The 23,987-nt window shown below is 47.3% G+C and overlaps 1 protein-coding gene across 2 annotated transcripts in view; it reads right to left on the bottom strand.

Annotated features, from left to right (window-relative positions):
• Positions 1 to 23,987, bottom strand: part of LAMC3 (laminin subunit gamma 3) — a 770,318-nt gene that overhangs the window by 124,710 nt on the left and 621,621 nt on the right. For both annotated transcript variants that reach the window (XM_085613958.1, XM_085613956.1), the window contains exon 18: positions 18,848 to 18,989. In XM_085613958.1, the coding sequence (XP_085470084.1) occupies positions 18,848 to 18,989 (142 nt within the window). The remainder of the gene's footprint in view (positions 1 to 18,847; positions 18,990 to 23,987) is intronic.

Here is a 23,987-nt window from a genome sequence, read left to right on the forward strand (position 1 = left end):
TGTTGCCACAGACAATGGCAGTAATGTACTTAAGGCCATGGAACTTGGTTCCTATTTCAGGGTTCCGTGTTTGGCACACTGCATAAACATTATAGTGCAAGACTTTCTGAAAAAAGAACCCATAGTAAGCAATTTACTGTCCATCTGCCGAAGAATATGCACTCATTTCAGCCATTCTTTTAAAGCTCGGAAGCAGCTGAGGATCTTCCAACGTGAGCGTAGGGTGCCAGTCAAGGCACTCATCCAGGAGGTGGCAACACGTTGGAACTCAACGTATTACATGCTTGATCGTCTGTACGAACAGCACAGGTCACTCAATGATTATGTCTGGTACAAAGGCAGTGATGCTAGTGTTAAAGGCATGACCCTTCAGAGGGAGCAATGGACCCTAATTCAATGCCTGACTGAGATGCTGTCTCCTTTTGAGGTCTTCACACGTGAAGTCAGCAAGGAGGACTGTACAATGGGCCAAGCGATCCCATTGTTGCAAATGCTAGAGCATGAGCTGAATAATGTGTCTGAATCCTACAAAGGTGTAGAGGACAGAAGGCAAGCCCATGACTTGGTGGAGAGCTTATCCAGGCGCTTATCAGAAAATGTAAGGATACAAAATAAAATTTTGTCACAAGACCATTACATTTGTGCCACAATTCTGGATCCACGTGCAAAATTAGGACTATTCCGTTCTTTTTCCGACACTGATGTTGCCCGCTACAAAAGTTGTATAGCTGAAGCAGCCATCAAGTTTGAAAACGAAGGGCTGCTAATTAAAAGCCCGCCACATCAACCCACAACAAGTACTGATACTGAAGCAGGCCATGCAGAATCAAGTGCAACTTCGTCGGCTGAGGGCAGTGCGGTTGGCTCACAATCGCAACACTCACCATCACCATCGACTACAAAAACAATAACTGGATCATTCGGCCGAGTACAATCATTATCAGATTGGTATGTAAAGATGGGCCGTAAGCACAGTGCTGATGCACAGAAAAAACAGCACAAAAGCTTACCAGCAGCAACCCTGAACATTGAGCGGATGGTCCAGGCCTATCTGGACGATCCAACAGAGGTGTACGTTGATCAAAACCCAGTGCAGTATTGGTATAGGAAAAGGTCTGAATGGCCACAGCTCAGCAGGCTGGCGATAAGCTATCTGGCTTGCCCTGTCGCAAGTGTCTCTTCCGAACGTGTTTTCAGTGCTGCTGGTTCCATTGTAACCTTGAGAAGGACCAGTCTATCTCCCAAAAACGTGGAGAGGTTAACAATGATCAAAATGAATCAGCACTTCATACCACCGAATTACACAATGCATGAATCAACAGAGGAAGATGAGGACAGCGGCTCAGGTGACGGTAGTATTGTGTCAGATGATTACCTACTACTGGAAGATCCCCCAGAGTTTGAGGACGAGCTATACTTCCCTGACAATTAGGCTCGCACTTACTGTCTTCCTCCCTTTTTTCCCCCTTTGTTTGTGTCTGTTGTTCCGGTTATAAACTTGTGAATCGCAACCAATGCATTATCACCGTCTTCTAATCTTCTAATTTAAGATACAAGTTTCAGGTGTCTGCCATTTGACACTACAGTCCTCAGAATCCAGCTCCTCCGCTCGATCATACTGCATCTCCTGGTCAATTCCATTTCCCTCATGAATGATGATTGGATGATGGTAACAACAAATTCAAACTTTCCTCGTCCTTCCAAAACAAGTGGACCATGAATCTGATGACTTCTATAGCTATCCTCCTTCAGAGCCGAGAGAGACTGGCCATTAACTGAAAATAAGATGCAACAGGTAATGATTGATGCCATGCATTGTCCGCAGAAAAGCAGACTGAGTGATGTAGATTTTGTTGTGTGTGTTGCGCATGAATGAATTGATGTAATTGTGCACTGCCACTAATCAACTTTCTACAGAACACACTAGTAATTACTAATTTTCCTCTTCTGGCAAACAAGAAATGTGTACTTCTCTCCTGCATCTTGGTGATACATTGCTTTTAATTCAATACAGGAAGGGCACTCACTCAATCTGCTGCGCAATGCAAATGACTGTGACTTAACAGCACCGTCCATCATGATGATGGCGAAAGAGACGGCCTGCAGCGTTAACGAGATGAGATGCAACAGGTAATGATTGATGCCATGCATTGGCCGCAGAATAGCAGACTGAATGATGTAGATTTTGTGGTGTGTTTCGCATGAATTGATGTAATTGTGCACTGCCACTAATCAACTTTCTACAGAACACACTAGTAATTACTAATTTTCCTCTTCTGGCAAACAAGAAATGTGTACTTCTCTCCTGCATCTTGGTGATACATTGCTTTTAATTCAATACAGGAAGGGCACTCACTCAATCTGCTGCGCAATGCAAATGACTGTGACTTAACAGCACCGTCCATCATGATGATGGCGAAAGAGACGGCCTGCAGCGTTAACGAGATGAGATGCAACAGGTAATGATTGATGCCATGCATTGGCCGCAGAATAGCAGACTGAATGATGTAGATTTTGTGGTGTGTTTCGCATGAATTGATGTAATTGTGCACTGCCACTAATCAACTTTCTACAGAACACACTAGTAATTACTAATTTTCCTCTTCTGGCAAACAAGAAATGTGTACTTCTCTCCTGCATCTTGGTGATACATTGCTTTTAATTCAATACAGGAAGGGCACTCACTCAATCTGCTGCGCAATGCAAATGACTGTGACTTAACAGCACCGTCCATCATGATGATGGCGAAAGAGACGGCCTGCAGCGTTAACGAGATGAGATGCAACAGGTAATGATTGATGCCATGCATTGGCCGCAGAATAGCAGACTGAATGATGTAGATTTTGTGGTGTGTTTCGCATGAATTGATGTAATTGTGCACTGCCACTAATCAACTTTCTACAGAACACACTAGTAATTACTAATTTTCCTCTTCTGGCAAACAAGAAATGTGTACTTCTCTCCTGCATCTTGGTGATACATTGCTTTTAATTCAATACAGGAAGGGCACTCACTCAATCTGCTGCGCAATGCAAATGACTGTGACTTAAACAGCACCGTCCGTCATGATGATGGCGAAAGAGACGGCCCGTTAACTTAAGATGAGAAGTAACAGGTAATAAATGATGATAATTAATGGCATGCATTGGACACCTGACTCTGAGCTATTGATCTTTGTGTTGGCGTTGTTTGTTGTGCACAAAGTGAATGATGTCAAAGTGTACTAGTGTTAATCTATCTTTCTGTACACAATAAAGAATGACTCAAGTCAGTAATATTTATATTTCTACTCTTGTTGTGTTCTAAAAATTACACTTGTACTGCAGGCCGATCTTCAGTCAGTAGAAGTATCAGAGCTGATGATGAAGTCAGGAGGATGTTTCATGAGTGGCATAAAACGGAAAAGCCTAAAGGTAAACACGTGAACCACAACCACAGCACACCCAAATGTCTGTGTAGAAGTTGAATAGAGTGTAGCGGTGGGATGACTGCAGTGCATTGATTTTACTAACTTTAACTGTAAAATGCTATGTCTGGAATGGATAATGTGCTTTGCGTTTGTCCAACTCTTTGAGAGAAAAAAAAAAGGACTCTAAAGTGGTAACGTAGGATGTGCTAATGGTAAGCACTGTGGGCCTGATCTCTCCTGTTACTGTTGAAGGTCTATGCTGGAAACAGACTACAGTAGAGATGATGCATATGCATACATGCCACCTCGGAAAGTGTTCTTGTTGCACTACACCATCACTTGTGCATTTGTTTTCACTTTCTTTCTGAATATCCCCTTTGGTTTTCAATCTAAAATTACAGGCCGGGCCTTGTCCAAAACTTTGTAAAACATTACAATGCATATTAATTACCTTACCAATCAATCACCTTTTTATTCCAGCCGGGCAGTGGCGAGTGGTGAGGCGACACACCCTAGATTGATGGACGAGAGGAGCAAGAGGAATGCCGAGATGCAAAAAACCAGTCCACATTTTTGACCAGGATAAGACAGTAACAGTATCCACTTTTCACTTCTTTTAAAAAATTTGATTAATATCTTGTATACATTCTTTACAACAGTGTGTTCTTGGAGTTGTTATTATCAATCATCATTACGTTTTCTCTGTGTTTACGATTCTTCACTACCAATATTTAAAATTTCTATTTGCTATCTGTTAAAGTTTTAAGGCCGGAACAGAACAAGAACAAGAAATAGAAGTGTATGTAATCCGGGTCTCATCATGCATGCATTTCCTTTTTTATACCTTAACATATGGAATGGATATGGTATGGTAGTCTTCAATGATTGTCGTTTGTTTGTCTATGTATGCATACTGTTTTTCTATGTCAAACCTTTCCCAAAATCCCCCTTCCCATCCAATCAACGGACCCTAACCCTCTTCCCCCGGGCTGTGTGACTTATTGTCGAGGTGTAACTAAATTAAAAGTACACCAATACTTAATCACACACTTGCTGGGGCGGATGTGGTGAAAGCAACACTACTTCAATTTCAATGCAGAGCGATGATCTTCTTCTGCTTGCCCACCCATGAGTAGGATATTTCACAGGTTATTTTATTTAACAAAGGAACATATACCTCAGCATGAATTGCCGGCATTGATTTGATTTGTTTGTTGTCATTCCTCATATACAGCACTAACTGTTAGACTGTAGGCATAGCCAAGTCGACAAAACTATAGTTTGTAACTCTGTCTAGTAGGCTATCCTCATAATATCCAGCATTCATTTTTTTTGTCAAATATTTGAACATATAATTGTTGCTCGGTAAATTCTGTGATGTACTTCATTCAACTACTCCTCTAACAGTCTCTCAAAGGCGATTGACTATCTCCTTTTCTTTTTTTGGAAATGCTGCTACCCTGCCAGTGTATACTACTACTATACTACCACCACCACCCCAATCATGGCATGTATGAAAAAGGAAACCATCTTCACCATGCAGCCAGTGCTGTGCCACAGTTGGACATAAACATCAAGCACCGGTAAGAGAGAAGTTTGGGGGAGGCAGAATCAATAATGGACATGTCAATGATGTCAGTTTCAAACACCACTCCAAAGAATGCATAGTAGGACCAGTCAATGAGTGAGGTGTGTCGCATCTATCTGTTTGTGTCTTATACAGTCAGCAAATTATTGAAATCAAACACACGCTATGGGCGGCCATGCACCAGCAAAGAAACAGTGTGATGTAAAACAGTTACCCCACCTACAAAACATTAACAACATTGCATGTAACATAGAAAAATATATTTAATTGACCCTAACAAATAAACTAAACCCACAAAAGCTGACCCACCCCCCTCCCTAACCCCAACGACTGTCCATAGAAATAGAGAACGCCCAAACGAGTGAGGAAACAAACAGGAATTAAAAAAGGGGCAGTGACAGGGACTAACTGGTGGGGCGGGACTGGAGGAGGACACGAATCTGGTCCTCTAAATGGGCGACGCGGCGTCTAAGGCCGCGGCAGTTGCAACCACAGTGGGGGGGGGCACCGGAGATGGCACGGTGGCGGCGGGCAGCCGCCAGACGGTGGCGCCGTACCGCTGGAGGGCGGTGGCTGGGGCCCGGGGCACTGGAGGAGGCTTCAACTGCTGCTGCACTCTCCTCCTCCTCCTCGGCTAGGACCACCAGCCGCCGGTATTCCTGCTGGATTGCCTCCAGCTTCCGGCGCCGTGCCTTGGCGGCCAACTCCTTGCGGTTGATTTTCGGAGTAGCTGTGTATCAAAAAGAAAAAAACACGACAATTGTAAAATATAGTCTTAATAAAACAGTAGGACAAGGTAATTATTTATACACATAGTGGCATGGTAGAGTAGCACTATAAAATAAAGCACAGTAGTACATAACATTTTAAATGTCGCCCGTCCTTCTTCCTTCCACCTGTCTTACACTTTTTAGTTGAACAGTGCACCAGGTGCTCTTCTCCATAAAACTTTCAAAGCGGAGTTGAAATCAGATAGATGAGGCCATTGGTTACTCAATACTCTGGCTCCTAGTCCTATACCAATTAAAGGGAATTCTAGTCTTCTAGTTCACTCTTCAAACGTCCCCAAGAACTCATACTTACTTACGACATCGGATAGCGGGCGGACTTTGTCCGCCCGCCATCCGACTGCTAAAAAGGGTGGGGGTCCCGTGGGGACAATTAATTAGGATGATGCGCCCGGCACAGTGGCGGGCGCACCCTGTTATTTTAATTTTAAATTCTGGTTGGCTTTGCTGAAAGCAATGCTAAAATGTTGTGCTGCTTTTCCAAGCAAAACATGACGGGCCTCGCACGGAGCCTGTCACGTTTTGCTTTGAAAGTCGGGGGGTACCATAGCATCGGTAGGTACCCTCCATGGGGGCCCCCAAGCATACTCTGCAATGTGTGCATGCCTTTCCGTGGCGGACGGTAATGCCGCCACGCAAAGGCATTCCAAAATGCAGATTATATGGCTGCCGGTGTGGTGAGAGAGACACCACCGCCATATTGAACCCTTTTCCGCCTAGACATGTCTGAATATTTTCTACAGGGATGGCGGGAGGTTTGCCCCTGCTGTGACGGCAGTGAATTCCAGCCAGCCCGGCGGGGGCAATACGCCCACCATCCTAATGGGGCCCTAATTCACAACTTTACAGTATACATAGACATACAGTACACCTTTGCAGTGAGTGTGCTGTCAAGTTCAACAATAGTTAAAGATTATGAATCTAACTTACCACCGCCTGCCACTGGTGCTGCCACTCCCCCTCCGTTGCTATCTGCAACTGCCGCATCCTCGCCCTCGGCGTCGCCTTCGCTGGCCCCAGCAATGGTGGTCGGTAGTGCGCCTAGAAAACATTACACATTTATTAGGCAACATATACACCTCCCCCCTATTGATCAGTAGCAAGGTTGAAAAATGAGTTAATACTAACATAAATCACTAGTACAAATCAGGTAGTAGTAGAGTAGACACTAAGTTATATGATCATTGTAGCATTTGCTTGATTAGCCCTAGCCATGCACATGTGACGTTACCTTTACCTTGCAGCTTCTTAAGACACCTTTGAGCCCACATGACCTGCCTCACACTGCTACTGTCTAGTCTACGCGCTGCGTACAGGCGGTCAACAAACATTAACCAGCCACTTTTTTAGGAAGAACTGGTGTACTACTGTTACTGTTAGTCCATATTGCTTATCCATAGATGCTACACTTTTTGGCACGGCTGAGAAATGCTTGCAAGTTGCAATATACTAACGCACACCATTTCTTTTTTCGCATTACAGACGCAAGATTCGCTTCTACGAACCAGAGCTTCTGAACGATGCACCAACTACCAGTACTAGGTTCTTCTGAGGTGAGGGGTCCCTTCACTCACATCTTCATTTATAAATGTATATAAACTAAATTGCTATGGGATGGTGGTGCTGCCTTCCACCACTTCAGTTATCATGATTTAATTCCCAACTGTATTAGTGTAACAATGTATTTTGTTTTAATGTTATTGATTTGCCGGTTGGTGCTGCTAAGATAACAGTGTACAGACCTTCTCAAATTGAAATAAAAATTTTAAACTTACATAGACTTCGTGGTATTTGGTGTGGAGTGGACTAACTTACACGATTGAGCAAATTAAAGTACGGGTGTGCATGTGAATTGCTTCCACGACAGAGGTTGGGTGTGTTAATGTTCTGGGTTGTCTACTTGTTGGTTGTCTTGGGGGGAGGGTTCCGAGACCTAATAGGTATGACAAGACAGTACTATAGTCAAGCAGTGGAATTGTGGTGGGTGCGGAATTTCTGATTGAGGTGTGCAAGGAAGGTCCAACCTACCATCACCAACATCCTATTTTCTGGTGCAAATGTATGTGCAAGATCCCTACAACAGTTGTATGTCCTATAGGGTATCATATCAAAATATTAAGAAATCTGGTAGGGCTGTTGCTGTGAATTTTCAAAGCCTAAACATCAACAAGAGTAAAAAGTAGTACAAGACAACGACCCAACGGATTGTACGAGCTACTGGTGAATATGAGTTTTATATTACAACCTTTCACAAAGAGTGCCACTGGGCAAGACTAGCTACTACAGTACAGACAGACAGACTGATAGTATGTAGTAGTACTCAGTCATCGTAGCGGAGGCAGGGATAAGCTTTTTGAAACCGTACAGATCGAAGGATAATTGGTGGTAAAAAAATAGCATTTGGAAACACACTATAGTTCGGGAGAAATGGGGCAGTAAAAGTTATGGAATAAGAAATATTATTAAAAACAAGAAGACTTACTGGGGCCAGCAGAGGAGCCCTCAGCGGTGTCCTCCTCGTGGTGTTCCTGTCCCGCCGACTGCCCAGTCCCTGCCCGTCTGCCCCTGGGTGCTGATGAACAGGAAAGATATAAGAAAGACAAACATTGATGGATGGTGTCAACTTAAGCAAATACAATTTTTTTCAACAACGGTCAAAAAACACTTATCTAAACAATTGCAATAACTACATTGACCGATCTCATCTGGTCAACATGTAATATCGGGGGATTCGCAGTTCGACTACTTAAGTTACTATTTATCAACAGTAATCCATTCTTCCATTCTGATTCCAGAAAACTAAGTTACAAGTAAGCCTAAGTATTAGTACAACCTACCACCCAACCTAGCCCACCTATTCCAGGCATGCCAATTGTACATTAAGTATGCATTTCGACTGTATTCCTCAGCAATGTGTATGATCCAATCATGGAGGACACATTAACATGACTACATTTTTTGTATATACACAATTTTGGTTTGATTGATGCTCATCTGCTACTGCTAAGTAACTGCAAAGCCTACCTCCACTCATTGAACAAACTAGAAAGGTTCTAAAGACTGGCGTACTAGCAGCACGTCACGTAACTGAGTGAGGGGGCATCACGCATACCACTAACCAATTAGAAGCTCATACAAAGTACCTAAACCTATGTATCAATCCGCCCCTATCTATTAGTGACAGGACAAAGTAAGGAGTGGACATGAGTCACTGTAGCATTACGTAACTTAATTTCTCTAAAATAAACTCGTAAAGAATCACGCTAAGCAAGCGCAAACGCAAAGCTGCAAACAAGTAAGATTAGTAGTAGCGCAGAAGAGCACCTGTGTCATAATCACAGAAGACTTTTAAACATTATTAACCTGGAATGTATTGCAAGCAGCAACATTCTATCTGGTTGGAAGGAAAAAAAGATATTCGCAATATATAACATAGAGCAGAAGAACAGACACAAAGTTGTAATAATTAAATAGGTACTCACCAAGCCCCGGGACCTCCACTCCTAGCAGGTCCAGCAGGTCCTGCTCACGGTCCAGGATGTCGGACCACCGGTGCGTCAGCTGTGCCTGGGTGCGCCGGACCCCAGAGATGCGAGACACTGCCCGGCGCACCTTCCCCCACCGCTGCCGACGCTCCCGGAGGCCGTACCCGGACCCAGGCCTGCCACCTGCTGCCAGGGTTGAGGGGAGGTGGCGCTGCACAAAGAAAATTAGTGCAGCCAACTCCGCCTCCCCAAATAAGGCCCGTGCATGCACCCCTTGTGGGCGCCGCCTTCCGCAAGGAAGGCGGTCGCGGCTCTGGCTGCGCCGGCGAACAGCCCTGCCCTTGGACATGGTTCTGGGGACGGGGCGGGAAAGAAAAGGTAAAATAAATAAAGGAGTAAAGGAAATAAATAGCAGGCAATACACAGAGAAAAAGTAGCTAAAAAACAAAAAAAAAGGTACACAAAAACCAAAAATATAGAGGCAGGAAAATAGTTAGAGAAATAATAAGTAATAAAGATCCGAAAAAAGTGGCTATAAACAAAGGATTGAAAAGATTTAGGGAGGATTGAAAATCAGGCCCCAGAACCATGCAATAGAGTGGAAAACAAGATGGCCGCGCCCGTTGCGACCACGTGGGCAAGTTCGCGCGATATTTTCTCCCTGAGCAAGCAAAAAGCAACGCGATCAAGTAAAAGCGATCGCGAACAGGAAATATCGACCGCGAACATGCAATGCGCGACCCGGAACAGGAAGTAAACAACGCCAGAGGGCGGGACAAGTGAAAACAAGATGGCCGCGCCCATGAGCGACCGCATGGGTAAGTTGGCGACCCGCGAACACGCAAAAAATACCGCGAACAGGCGGCAAAAACACTTCCGCATCTTCGCGATATTTCCGGCGTGTTTGCGGAGATTTTCTGCAATCTCGCGATAATTTGCGGAGGTTAATTCCGCAAATTCCGCCCACCCCTAGTCACAACCCCTGTCCAAGTAGCTTTCCTCCCTGAAAAGGTTGGAAGGGCAGTGGTAGCCACAGCCCAGGCACAGACAGACTTCCCTGTAGAAATTGGCAGAGCTGTGACAGTCACAGCTCAAACACAAACTGAGTGCCTTCCTGAAAAGGTTGGCAGGGCTGTAATGGTCTCAGCCCATACTCAGACTGACCTAGGTGTAGTGAAGCCTGAAACTATGGATCACTCCACACAAACAGAGAGTAGTGGGGAGGAAGAAAAGTCTCCCTCTCCCCAGACATTAGGAAAAGGTCAGCCTCCTCAGGGATCTGACCTCGCCCCTTGTGAAGGAACTGCCCCAGAGGTAGCCAGGCCTGGCCTGGCAGAGCCTCTGATGTCAGTGGCCCCTTCCAAGGAGGGACCCAGTCTGGTGCAGGTAGCCTGCCTCTCTCTACCCTGCCTCAGTCAGCCCAGGGCTGCAGAGGTCAGGGAGGCCAGTGGACCCCAAGAGGGCCCCTGTCCACAAGAACCCCCCCATCAAAAGAATGAGGATTGCCTGGTTAGTTGCCCTAGCCAGGTGATGGGTAAAAACATTCCTGAGGGATCCCCTTTACAGGTAGTTAGGGACCTCCCCCAGAGGGATTCTGTTGGGCACAGGCAAACATGGGACCTTAGGGCCCCAAACCTGACCTGTCCCTCCAGTAAGCCCACAAAAGGGACCCAGCCTCCAGCTTTAGGTAGCCAGAGGCTGACCCTGAGAGCACAGTGCAACTCAGTTAGAGAAAGAAAGGCATCCATGGTGGAGGATGATTGGAGGAAGCTGAGGACTCACTTTGAGGACACTCACTTCAGTACTCCATCTCAACACCAGCCTTTTACTTTGCAAAGACACACCAAAGGTAGAGATTCCCTATGGTGGAGACCCTATGATATCTTTAGGATGAGGGATTGCTTAGTGGACCATGAGACAGGGAGTAACCATGCCAGTGCTGGTTCTTCCTTATATGGCCACTCAGGCAATAGAGGCTTACCTTGTCAAGGCCAGCCTTATCTCCTTTCGTTTGGGGGGGGGGGTTGTGTAGGAAGGTGGATATCTGACTATGGTTACCCCCAACTTTTTGCCTAGTGTCTAGATGGTTTTTCGACTTAGTTGGCCTGAGATCCTGCCATTCAGGGTCTCAGGCTGTCTGCTCTCTCTGTAAAATGGACTCCATGTACCCTAGGTACATAACCCATAGGTAAGGATCACCTTATTGGACCCTGTACAGTGTACCCTAGGTACCCAGGGCGTAGGTGTACCCTAGGCCTCCCAGGGGCTGCAGCATGTATTATGCCACCCCTGGTCTGGCCTTCCAATCAGACACAACTGGCTGATCACTCAGCTGGGGCAAGGTCGTGTAATCACCCCTTGCTTAGATATAGTATGCCTATATCTACCCTTATATATAGACACATGTGTACCTATCAGTCACTCCTATGGCAGGCCTTAACAATCCTGGAGGCAGAGTGCTTGGTAACATGTGAGATGGTGCTCTAGCATGAGCTGAGCCTGTCTGCAGCTTTCGGAACCATGTCCTTATAGCTGTTCTATGATATAGCCTACCATATACTCTTAAAGTGCCTTATAATCTTAGACGGTTATGGTAACTATGGTTTGGCTTTATCGAAACATGTCGTGTAAGGTGTCTAACACTGTGGAATAATACCCCCATGCCATTTCTGGACATGAGACTATTATTCCCCCCTTCTAGAGGGAAAGACATGTTAAAATCATACTTCAACTGTTAGCCTCTGACCAAAGCCTCAGCATCACAAAATGGATGCTGCTGCCACGACACAAGTCTGACCTCCTGCAGCTGGGAGTGATCCCAGCCAGGGAGGCCTGGACAATAGGTTTCCTGCTTGGGGAGGTGCTAGCACCTCCCCAGACAGCCTTTAGTGTATTGGGGCAGGGTGGGCTGAAAGGAATGAGACATGCCTGGGGCACACAAGGTGTTCCTTGCATAGTCCAGTTCAAACCGGCGCTGGGGCACTCCAGCCCCAGCTCTGGCGCGAAACTGGACAAAGGGAAGTGGGTGTAACCACACCCTCCCAGGTCCCACCCATAAGGCGTGACCTAGCAGGTATCCCAGCCCCCCAGATTAGTATAAGAGTGGGAGTTGGGCCTCAAGACTTTAGATTATCCTGAACCTGCAAAACTGAACAGAAACTCTGGACCTTCGACATTCGACGAAAGAAGAAGACTGAAGAATCTCCCTTGTAGCCAAAGAGTGGCTACCCTGTGCAAACAGGCACCATCAAGAGACTACCCTTTGCTTTGCGACCGTTCTACGAGGAACCGACTGCAGAGCCCGACCAGAGCCTTGACTTCCAGACTTCTCCGACCCTCATCCACATCTGCAGCAGAGCTGAGATCCGTGGAGGCGACGAGCGACGTGGGACCGGCTACCTGGGAAAAGTGGCTAGTAACTTACAGCGCAGCTTCTGAGGTACCCTCGAAGTTGTGCACCGGGGATTGAGAAGCCCCAACCCCAAGCACCATCTGCACCGAAGATCAGCCCCCCACACTCCACGAGTCCTGCGTGGGGCCCTTCAGCATTTTCCTGCTTGCCGCGTCTGTCCGGTTGCTTGCCCGCTGGCTAGTGGCCTCTGTGACGACGCACCCTGAAATCTTCTGCGCTGGTTTGGCTCCTCCAGACTGGCTCCCGCTTCTTTGCAAAGAAGAAGCACCCCAGACCTTCCTGGTCTGCACCAGAAGCAAGTCCTTCGTTCTTCGTGGGTTCCGCTTGCCAAGGCTTGGTGAGTCCTAGTCCAATTTCGACGCCGCCGACAGCAAGAGCCTTCGTGGGACAGCTCGCCTCCTGGTCCTGGTTGTCCTCGACGCTTCCTGGTCCTCCTGGCTGCAGCGACAAGCTTCACCTTCACCTGCAAGTCTTCACGACATCGCCTGATTCCTTCTGGTTCCACGTGGTCACTGGCTAGTGACCTTGACTCTGCCCCTTCTGCTTGCAGGTTTCTTCTCTTCTTGATCCCAGCCTTGGGATCCACCGGACACTCTTCACTGACTGCCTGTCAGCATCTTTCTTCAGGCATCCATAGGAGTCGACGACGAAAACGACGCATCTTCACCCCTATGCACCCGCAGCCTGTGGGCTAGGTAACCTGGGTACTCCGGTGCTCATCAGGATAGTGACTATCCTAGTGTCTAGTTTTCAAGTCTCAACTTCCTAGCTACTCCGGAAGTGTCCTAAATCTACCGTTTCCTAAACTGTACTATTGCTATTGACTTTTACGCATTACGCGTGAGTGTTTCCACTCTGCACACGAATCCCGTGGGCCTCCCATTTCCTAACTAACGCTAGTGTAGTGTAGCCCCAGCGATTCCCTAGGCCCAGGCCTATTCTATTTCCGTGACAGTGGTTCTTATACCACTTACTTAGTATATGGTTTGCGTGGCCCCTAGGGCCTAACTGTATTACTTACCTGTGTGACTTAATGTATGCTTAAATAAGACTGTGTTGTACTTACCTCTAATCTCATAAAGAGTGCTGAGGGTTTGACTAGAATAAATACACTTTATTTTATATATATATCTGTTGTGGTGTCCTTTCATTTGGTATTCAAGGGATTATATATGGTATCACAGCTGGCTTCACATGCCATTCAGAGTTTAGCCTAAGACTGCTCTTGTCCATGCTACCACTAGGATAGCTGGTCTATAAGGTTGACTTTACAACCAATCACCATAAGGGTATTTGGACTGATATAAGGTGTACACTAGAACTAGTGACATCATACATCAGGCCAACTTCTCACACACTAGCATTGACTTTAGATATATCATCTGAGTTTCTGGCTAATTTAGCCCATTTTACCCTACGTCTATTATTAGAGAGAACAAGAGTATTATTTCTATCCAGTTGCAATAGAGATTCAGGCTTACCGAAACCTGGTAAGAGGAAGTCCAAAATCAGGGGATTATGGTCGCTCTCTCACCACAAAATCCTGGACTCGATGCCATTCCTTACACTGGACAAAGATATAATCAAGTCGAGCCTCTCTACCAAATTTATTAAAGGTAGGCTTAGAGGGATTGTCAGATTTTGTTTGCCCATTACATGCTGTAATAGAATGAGCCAATGCTAGAGAGGTAATTTGTAGAGCCAATGGAGTCCAGGATCTTACAGTAGGTCCCACCGCAGATGGAATTTTCCATAGGTCATCCTCCTCCTGATTAATAGCATCCAGCAACCCCTCAAGTGGTTCAAAGTGGGAATTGAAATCTCCACCCACCACTAAGAGAGTGCCCTCAGGGATTTTAAACAATACAGTGGATAACACTTCAACGGCCCCTGACTCTACAGAAAAACTAACCGGTCTTGAATATACATTAATCAAGGCCAGATGTAAGCCAGACCGCCATTTCAAAAGTATACCCAGGACATCAGCAGACCCTGTGTCCAAAACAGTGGCACTACAGCCCAAGTGTGTCGCAACCCAGATTATAAGACCACCTGAGGGTCGACCCTTACCTACCCACTTCGCTGGGACAAAAAAGGACGCAAACCCCGCACGATGGTGCTCTTCCCTAGCCCATGTCTCCTGGAAATAGCAAATGTCATGCAGGTCTATGAATGAGCCCCATTCAGAACAGTTGAGCTTGTTGAAAAGGCCAGCTATATTCCAGGAGAGAATTTTTAGTGAAGATCGACCACAGGGGATGTCAAGGGAAGTTCCAGATGTAGGTTCTTCCGATAAAATAGGGGTCAGTCGAGAATGGCCGATGTCGGGGAAGGAAACTACCAACGTCGGTGATAGACAGCGAGGCTCTCCCTTGTCTCCGTAGGAGATATTCTCGCCTTGCAGTCAATCGACCTCCTCAAGGCAACTAAACCTATTATAAAAAGAAAAGTCATTCAAGGTGGACTGGTTATACCTAGGGTTGGTGGGCTTTCGACTGCGAGATATTGGTCCCACCCTTATCCAATCATCAACATTCCCTGTGTGTGCATAGTTGTTAGATGGCGGGTAGAAAGAAGATAATGAAAGAGGTTGAATAGATGAGGGACCCTGGTTCCCCCTCCAGTTAAGAATGTAAGACACAGTCTTGGGGTCTCTAAAATTCACCACAACGCAATCACCCTTACTATGCTTCATAGTATTTCCAAGCCAGCTGATCCTCCTAACCATCAGAACACCAGCTGTCAAAAATGGGTGGAGCGGCCTGTGAGTATTCAACCAACTGGTAACTTTGTTTTTTAAAGAGTCATAAGTTTCCAAATCAGGATTAGGAAGCTCAGGAACGCCGGCCAGAACTATTACATAAGGAGCTGCCTCAGGGGGTAGGTTCACTACATCTTTCCATCTTAAGTTACCCCGAACTCTATTGCCAATGTCCCCGTTGCCGTTAGGGATACTCCCTACTTTAATTGGGTCCAGTTTGGGAGCATGATTGGGGGACCTTGGAGGGTAGGCTAAATGTTTCTGTGGTATTGGGGACGTGACACCAGTAGAGGATGGTAAGTTTAGGGGTAATGAGGGTTCACCTATTGAAGTTAAATGGTTTGGTCCTGTAGATTTAGACAGACCAACAAAATTAGAAGTAGTCGGGAACGTGGCGTCAACCAAATTCGATTGTGGTACACTTTCGATTTGGGGACGAATCATACCATTGTTCTTCAAGCTATTAATAATAACCCCTGAAGCCATTTCTATTTCTTTTAGCCTAACATTAATGGAATCAACTCTGACCATTAAGGGATCAAAAAAATCCTTCAGGGCGTTTACTAGAGTGTTAATTAAGCAATCTGTCTCCACCCATTCCCTCAGCGGAAGTGGAGGAAGGGGGCTGAGAAAGTGTTTGTTCACAGATTGGAGTAGATATTACAATAGGGGTTTCAATTGGCCCTGCGGGCACCTTAGGAGCGACCTCAACTGGAGGTTCACGAGTAATATCTATTCTTGCCTTTTTCCCACCCTTAAGCTTCCTTACACATTTCCTTTTAGGTACAGCTCCCTCCCGTACACCGTGCACTGCTTTCAACATTGCTTCACTCCCCACAACTAGATCAGGATCAGATAAGGTGACCAATGAGCTCACGGGAATAGGTTGAAGCGAGTCCCGCCGAGAGGATATACTAATTCTCAACTCCTGCAAGACCGAGTCAATCGTTTGATCAATACTGTCCATTAAAGCAGTGTGGGAATTGTTCATATTCTCAGGAGATCTAACCGATGCAAGCAAACCTAATGAGGATCTTCTGGTACTTTCAATACCTTCCGAGAGGCGTCTTTCTAGTATATTTAGCTCGTTATTGACCACAGAATTGGCCCTAATAAGGAAATTGTCCAATGTACCTGGGACCATGGGAGATGACGGCAATGTTTTCTTCCGGGTAGCCATTAGTTGGAGTATGAACGTGACAAAAGCCAAGGGGAGAGGCCTGGTCCGGTCTTGCCCGTGCTTGAACGGGCTTAAACGGGCCCGCCCTTTGCCCGGGCTTCGCCCCGGACTGCGCCCCGCACGCGTCCCGCTCACGCGAAAGAGGGCATGAGTGATATAGCCAAGAGAGGTGGAGCCAGGAAGAGGACCCCGGTGCGGTGAGCAAAGACCTGGCTAAGCACTCTGGTCCTCGCAGTCCCAGCAACAATGGCAGCCTTGGAAGGTAAGTTGCGCTATACTGTATGCCCAGTCAGCTCCTCCGGGGCAGTTACGGGTAAAAACACTTTAAACGTAGAAAGTCCTCGCCTGCGAGCGGCTCCTGCGAAGCGGGGGCCGCGAGGCGTTATGTAGCCGAGAAAAATGAAGGTGGAGCCAGGAAGAGGACCCAGGTGCGGTGAGCAAAGACATGGCTAAGCACTCTGGTCCTCGCAGTCCCAGCAACAATGGTAGCCTTGGAAGGTAAGTTGCGCTATACTGTATGCCCAGTCAGCTCCTCCGGGGCAGTTACGGGTAAAAACACTTTAAACGTAGAAAGTCCTCCTTAAACGTAGAAAGTCCTCCATAATCTATTACCAAATCGCAAAATGGGTTGGCGATTCGGTTTTAGGAAGGGACATGATAAGGGCATCCGTTCCTATCGCGACTTGCAATGGTATGTGTGAATGTTTTGCGACCGAAATGCGGTCCGACTCCGAGTTGGTGGTAACCCATTTGCAAATGAGAAGGAGTCCCCAAGGAACCCCTACCCCTGTGTGAATGTTTGTAAAACATTTTTTAAGAGCACTGCCTACTCTTAAAAAATTTAAAGAATTTTTTTTATTTTTGTTTTTGAAATGCAGCTCATTTTGCTTTAAGGAAAAATGGCTGCATTTGAAAGAACAATCAAACATTGCTTCATTTAAAAGCAATCACAGACATGTTGGTCTGCTGACCCTTGTAGGCCACCATCCCCGTGATTTTAGTGATTACCAATGGGTTACAAATTGTGACCAACTCATGAATATTAATGAGGTAGCTCTATTTACGACCCACTGGGAATTGCAAACAGTGTAAGACACACTAAAGTACATCGCAAACATTCGCTATTAGGTAATCCCCAACACAGGCATGTGTGTATCTGGCCCACAGTGAGGTGCTATCACTCTGGACGGGAGGGGAACCATTATCCCTCTGAACTTAAATGCATTCAACTCCAGGAGTCAACCAGCTTAAGGGGGCCGGGGGGCAGCACAGGCATAGCTCTCCCTGAGCCCCCCTCCTGAGGGCTAAACGTCCATTCACACATTATTGAACTGACTCTGTCCGGTGGAATAGCACAGACTGAACACACGTGACCCATATACACAAGATGCCGGTCCAACGTGTTCAGTGCCTTCTGCGTTTTGTGTACAGGATTGTTTCGTAAGTTCATTTATTTCCCATTTAGGCAGAAGCACTGGCTGGACATCGATGTATTGATTGTTGTTAGACGACCGATGAGTCTGGGGTCTCTGTCCCTGCCCCCTCCCCCAAGTATCTCCCAGCCTCCCAGGGACAGAAGGATGCTGCGACAGGGGACAGTAGGGCAGGTGTCTGCATCCGAGTCCAGCCTGGGACCTCGAAGGTAACAACATGCAACACCTTTACCACCCCCCCTCCACACACTCAACCAGCAGAGTGAGCCCAGCTCTAGGGGCAGGGATGGTCTGTCCAGTCCATCACCCCACATCCACACACGTACATACAACATGTGTGTACCCAGGACTCATCACAGCCCTCCAGGACTCAGCTAGCCAGTATATTATTACACAATATTAATCATCAAAGGCACCTGCAGGGTAGTAACCTCCCCCCACACACTCCTCATATGGACACTTGGACTCTAAGAGCAGCCATGCTAGTGACGATCAGAAAGGTCAATAAATGCCCCTGACTAGTTCAAGGGCTGGCTAGTGGCCTTGCAGGCAGGCTCGCTGGTGACCTGTTGCCCACTTACCTGGCTCATGGCCACCTTTCTAACCTTGCAGCTGCATTGCCCGTGACCTTGCCTTCCTGACCTTGTGGCACATGCCTCGCCTTTTGACAGGGACCTCCCAGGCTGCCCGTGAGCCTGCTTGTGGCATCCTCGACCACAGGCCTGGCCGTGCAGCCACCGGGCTCCTGGTGGCCCAGCCCCCATCTCCCTGCCCTTGGCCACGGTTCTCACCTTGCAGCTGGTGACTCCCTGTTACAGCATCCCCACGGGGGGCGTCCTTCTGGACCCAGTGATGCCCGTTGTCTGAAATGGTGCACCCCGGCTCCGCCCACCACGTCTCCAGATCGTCCAGCGTTGTCTTCAGCTTGTTGACCTGGAAGAAAGAACCGTGAGAGGGGTCAGGAAGAGGCAGAGTGCATGGGCGTAGGGAGTCTGGGGGACGTGGGGGATATAGCACCCTCAGATTTTGGAGTGGGGGCACGGGGGACAAGGGTGGGGGGATGAGGCGACAAAACAATTAGAACGGCGGGGCCAGCATCGGCCACGCTAAAGGTATGGCGGTCGAGTCGGCCCCCTCCGCGACAGTAAGGGGGGGGCGTGCCTTTCGCTCACCATTGTGATGCGGCGGCCTCACCCCCCCCCCCCCCCCCCCCCTCTCCCTCATAGGTCCCGGGCTTGGGCGTGACCCTGAAGTGATTCGAATCACTTCCAGATCGCGCCGTGGGGCAAACGTCCGTACAGGGCTATAAAGGGCCGGGGAGCCTAGGAAGCCTCCTCTTGGTTCCTGGCTCCCCAGCTTGCCCCCCCACTTATCGCTAGGAGGCGCTAACATTTGTTTTGATATGGACAGGAAACCTTTGTATTAGAGTTATGTTAAGGTTAGCCAATTGATATCTGTAACTTATCAATTGTAATCTGTGTAAAGTATATTTTCTGCTGTGTTTTGTAAAAAGTGAATTTTTAATGTTTATTAATTTCGTATAATAAATACGGCCGGGGGGTGTCACGCCCCCTGCCTCCAAAGACTTCTCCCCTGTCACGGGTCTTTTGTGGGGAGGAGGGGGTGTAGGGAGTACCTGGCCATATTCCCGTCTCCCTTCTGTGATTCACAGGGCCATTAACGCAGGTAAGCGCGACCCATAATGGCCCTGCGCTTGACCTGTGACCTGCCTCCAGTTACCGCGTGACCGATCTGATAGTCACAAAGGCCACACACCCTCATCCCTCTGTTGTGCTGCAACCCTCCAGGAATGGTCACCTGGTGGCCACAGCTGCCTGGAGTCTGCACGTTTGAGGACAAATGGAGAGGGGTCCTTTGTTGATTTATTTATTTATTTGCGTGTTTGTACCGCGCTAGAATCGACTCCCTAAGGAGTATCTCCGCGCCCTTTAGCACCAACAGCCTCAAGAACAAATAACAGCCATATAGAATGTAACCAGAAAATATCCTAAACTTGAAAGAGGAAAGTTTTCAGACATTTCCTAAAAGGAAAATGTTCTCTGAGCAGTCTGATCTCTATGGGAAGGCTATTCCATAGCGTGGGACCCGCAACGGATAGAGCTCTAAACCCTTGTCTTGTTTTTCTAGCTCTGGGAACACATAACAGAGCTCCCACCCCGGATCTGAGGGAGCGTGTAGGGACATATGGGATGAACTTATTGGCCAGATAGACCGGGCCAATTCCCATCAAGCACTTATGTATTATGCAGCATATTTTAAACTTAACCCTCTGTTTCGCTGGTAACCAGTGAAGTTTGGTCAGCAAGGGTTTGGAGGCTGTCCGAGTGGGTGTGTTTAGTACAAGACGAGCAGCAGTGTTCTGAACAACCTGCAATCTGGAGATAACTCCTTCGTTGGCAGATAGTAGCAAGCCGTTACAATAATCAACCCTGCTCAACACTAACGCTTGCACCAGGGTCTTTCGTGTGGCATCTGGGAGTAAGGGAAACACCTTCCTGAGCAGCCCAATGATGTGGAAGCATGTGCCCACCACTTGGTTACAGTGTTGTTTCAATGAAAGCTCCTGGTCCAACCTAACCCCCAAGTCTTTCACCACCAATTTGGGCTCAGGAACTGGCCCAAGATCTTGAGGCTACCAGTCTGGTGTCCACAGACGTTTAGCCTCCCCAAATAGCATCACCTCTGTTTTAGCCACATTACATTGTAAATAATTCGAGGTCATCCAATGAGCCACTGCTTTCATGCCCTGGGCAAAAGAGTTCCTAATCTCTGTAGTGAGAGTTTTAAAGGGAAAGAGGAGTTGTGTATCATCGGCGTAGGACACCGGAATAAACCCATGGGATCTCATGATGTTAGCCAAGGGGGCCACATAGATGTTAAAGAGCGTAGGGCTCAAACAAGAGCCCTGTGGCACCCCTTTTGAGATCTTTAGCTCCTCTGATCGAAATGTACCCACTTTGGGTACCGTCTGTAAGGAAACTCCTCAGCCAGGTCAGCACCTTGCCTCCCAGGCCACTATCAGCTAGCCTGGAGGTCAGAATGTTATGTGACACAGTGTCAAATGCCGCAGACAGATCCAACAGCACCAGTATAACGGAATAACCCCTGTCCTGGAGCATGTGTAGATCGTCTGCGACAGACAGCAAGGTGGTCTCTGTGCTGTGTCTAGGCCTAAACCCTGACTGGGAGGGATCCAGAGTCCCAGTTCTTTCGATATATGTCGAAAGATGGCTGTTTACAAACTTCTCAGTTAACTTTGCCAAAAAGGGAAGCAGAGAGATAGGTCTCAAGTTGGATAGTTCTGTCCAGGGTATGGCATTGTTTTTCCTTAGAGGTCTTACCAACGCCCGTTTCCATTCTAGGGGAACTTCCCCTGTACTCAAGGACAAGTTAACTAATTTCAGGATTCTCGGGCCTAATTCATTAGCTAGTATGGGCATAATGCGTGCCGGAATGGTATCCAGAGGGCTACCGCTCTTTATTTCCGTGATTAGTCCGGTTACCTCAACTATCGAAATGGAAGGAAATTCAGTGAGGTACAGTCTAGAGTGAGAATGAGACTGGGCATCAAGGAATGATGTTATCAGTTGATACGGTTTTGTTGGAGTGTATTATTTTATCATAGATCCCATCTATTTTTTGTGTGAAGAATCGTGAGATCTCATTGCAGAGTTCTTGCGATGTTAGTTCTGCCGTCTCACAGGCTGCAGGCTTTGTGAAAGTTTGTAAAATTTGGTATAATACTTTTGAGTTTCTACCAGCTGCAGACAGTTGAGCTGCAATGTGATTTTTACGTGCGGTCCGAATCGCCTTATGATATATCTTAAGAGCTATCCTGTGACGTTCCCTATCTTCAGTCCCCCGTGAGGATCTCCATATTTTCTCAAGTTTCCTAGTCTTTGATTTAAGAGATCTTAGTTCTTCAGAGAACCAAACATCTTGCTTATGAGCTGCACGTGGTTTATATACTCTTAAAGGGATAATGGCATTTATCGCCTTAGTGACCGTTTCCTCAAACATTTTTAATGCAGATGAGATATCTCCTATTGGGCTATGAATTACGGGTTCCTTATAATTATCCCCGAAATTCTCCAAGGTAAGTTTATGCCAGGGTCTCCTTGTACTGGCTAGCGTAGTCTGTGCAGCCTGAAACTTATAGTTAGTAGCAGTGTAGAATTTAAGAATAAAGTGGTCCGTCCAGTCCACTTGAGTCGGGGGCATACACTTAATCAGGGGTGAGTTGGACATGATTAGATCCAACGTATGGCCCGCTTGATGGGTGGGGCCATGGTTGTACTTTTTTAATCCCAGAAGGTCTAGGTCCGCAAGCAGGGTAGTAGCCTCTGGACAACCGCCCGGCTCACTGTGGACGTTAAAGTCTCCTACAAGGAGAAAATTAGATTTCTCTTGTACGTGAGAGGCTAAAGCCTCAATAAGAAGAACAGAAAAATTCTCATACGGGCCAGGGGGGCGGTACACCACAGCTCCCTTCCTATTTTCCTTAGATGTTATATTGATTTTAAAAATCATTAGCTCAATCTGAGGTGTACAAAGTTCATCAATGATAGTGACATTCAACTCTTGTTTAAATACAATAGCTACCCCCCCCCCTGTTTTAATCGGGCGGTCCAACCTGGATATTTTATATCCTGTTGGTATGCCCAGGGTGATGGCCGGGACTGAATGAGGTTTAAGCCAAGTTTCGGTAAGGGAACATAAGTCTGGTTCCTCTGATGATATAAGGTCCCATACCTCCGAGGAATGTTTGGCTAGTGAGCGGATGTTACATAGCAAATGCTTACTTCCCCGTGGTGAATCAGTCATAGGGTTATTTGCCACTGACATGTGTTGTACTTGACCCATCAGTTCCGGGGGGCATGCCCAATAATGTCCGGCTTCAGAGGGGTTACATAATAGCTCACGACATCCATGACAGGCAAGCGGCCCCTCCAGAATGGTTCCCATCTCATATGTACACACTTTGGGTAAATTTGAGCCAATCTCCATCATTACCTGAGAGGTGTATGTTATCCTGTTGCCGCAAGAAATATCTATGCAGGCTGAATTTACCTCCATAGCTCCCCGCCCCTCGTCCCGATCTGTCGCGGACGGGCGCAGACGGGCTGGTCTTCGGCTCGTCTTAGGCGCAGGAGTAGGCGCCATGTTGCGCGCAAACGCTGCGCGCTAGGGGTGACAAGGGGCTAAATAGCCCCCAAGTGAGTGAAAGCTAGAGCGCTAACCGCTCGCCTTCCTGTGTGGGCCTGTCACTGCCCCGCCCTCCGCACCCGTGATTGGCTACTGGGTCGGACCGGGCGTGTAGGCACTGATCGAGCTTTAGAGTGCTACCTAATCCCTTCGTGAGTACGGGAATGCAGTTTTGAACAGCGTGAAGCTAAAATTCTAGCATCAAGAGGTCCCTGCAGCAGCTAAAATTACACGGTAACAAAAATATATTAAAAGCTTTTCTGCTTGACAAGTTCTGTTACACAACATACAACAGTAAAATGAACCATCAGCAATATTGGCGCCAAGCGGAGTCGGGACTAGCTGCCACCGTCGTCCCTACCGCAAAGGCTGGAGCCTCCTTGCTGCCTAAATAGCCCCCAAGTGAGTGAAAGCTAGAGCGCTAACCGCTCGCCTTCCTGTGTGGGCCTGTCACTGCCCCGCCCTCCGCCCCGCCTGATTGCTTTCTGATCCGCCCCTCCTCAGTCCTGCCCTACCTGCCACCTTGAAGACCCAGGCCTGAGGGCAACAGGAAGATTTGAAGGAGTAAAGTAAGGAGAAGGTGGTAAAATGCAGTATTTGCAGAGGTGCTTCACCACTCACAGTGAGAATCCTCACCACACCACGGCCGTAGCGTGCACTGATCACCTCTCAAGACACACTTTTAGAGAGAGACACACGCATAGA

The sequence above is a fragment of the Triturus cristatus genome, chromosome 1_2, assembly GCF_964204655.1.
Source record: "Triturus cristatus chromosome 1_2, aTriCri1.1, whole genome shotgun sequence".
NCBI classification, from domain to species: Eukaryota; Metazoa; Chordata; class Amphibia; order Caudata; family Salamandridae; genus Triturus; species Triturus cristatus.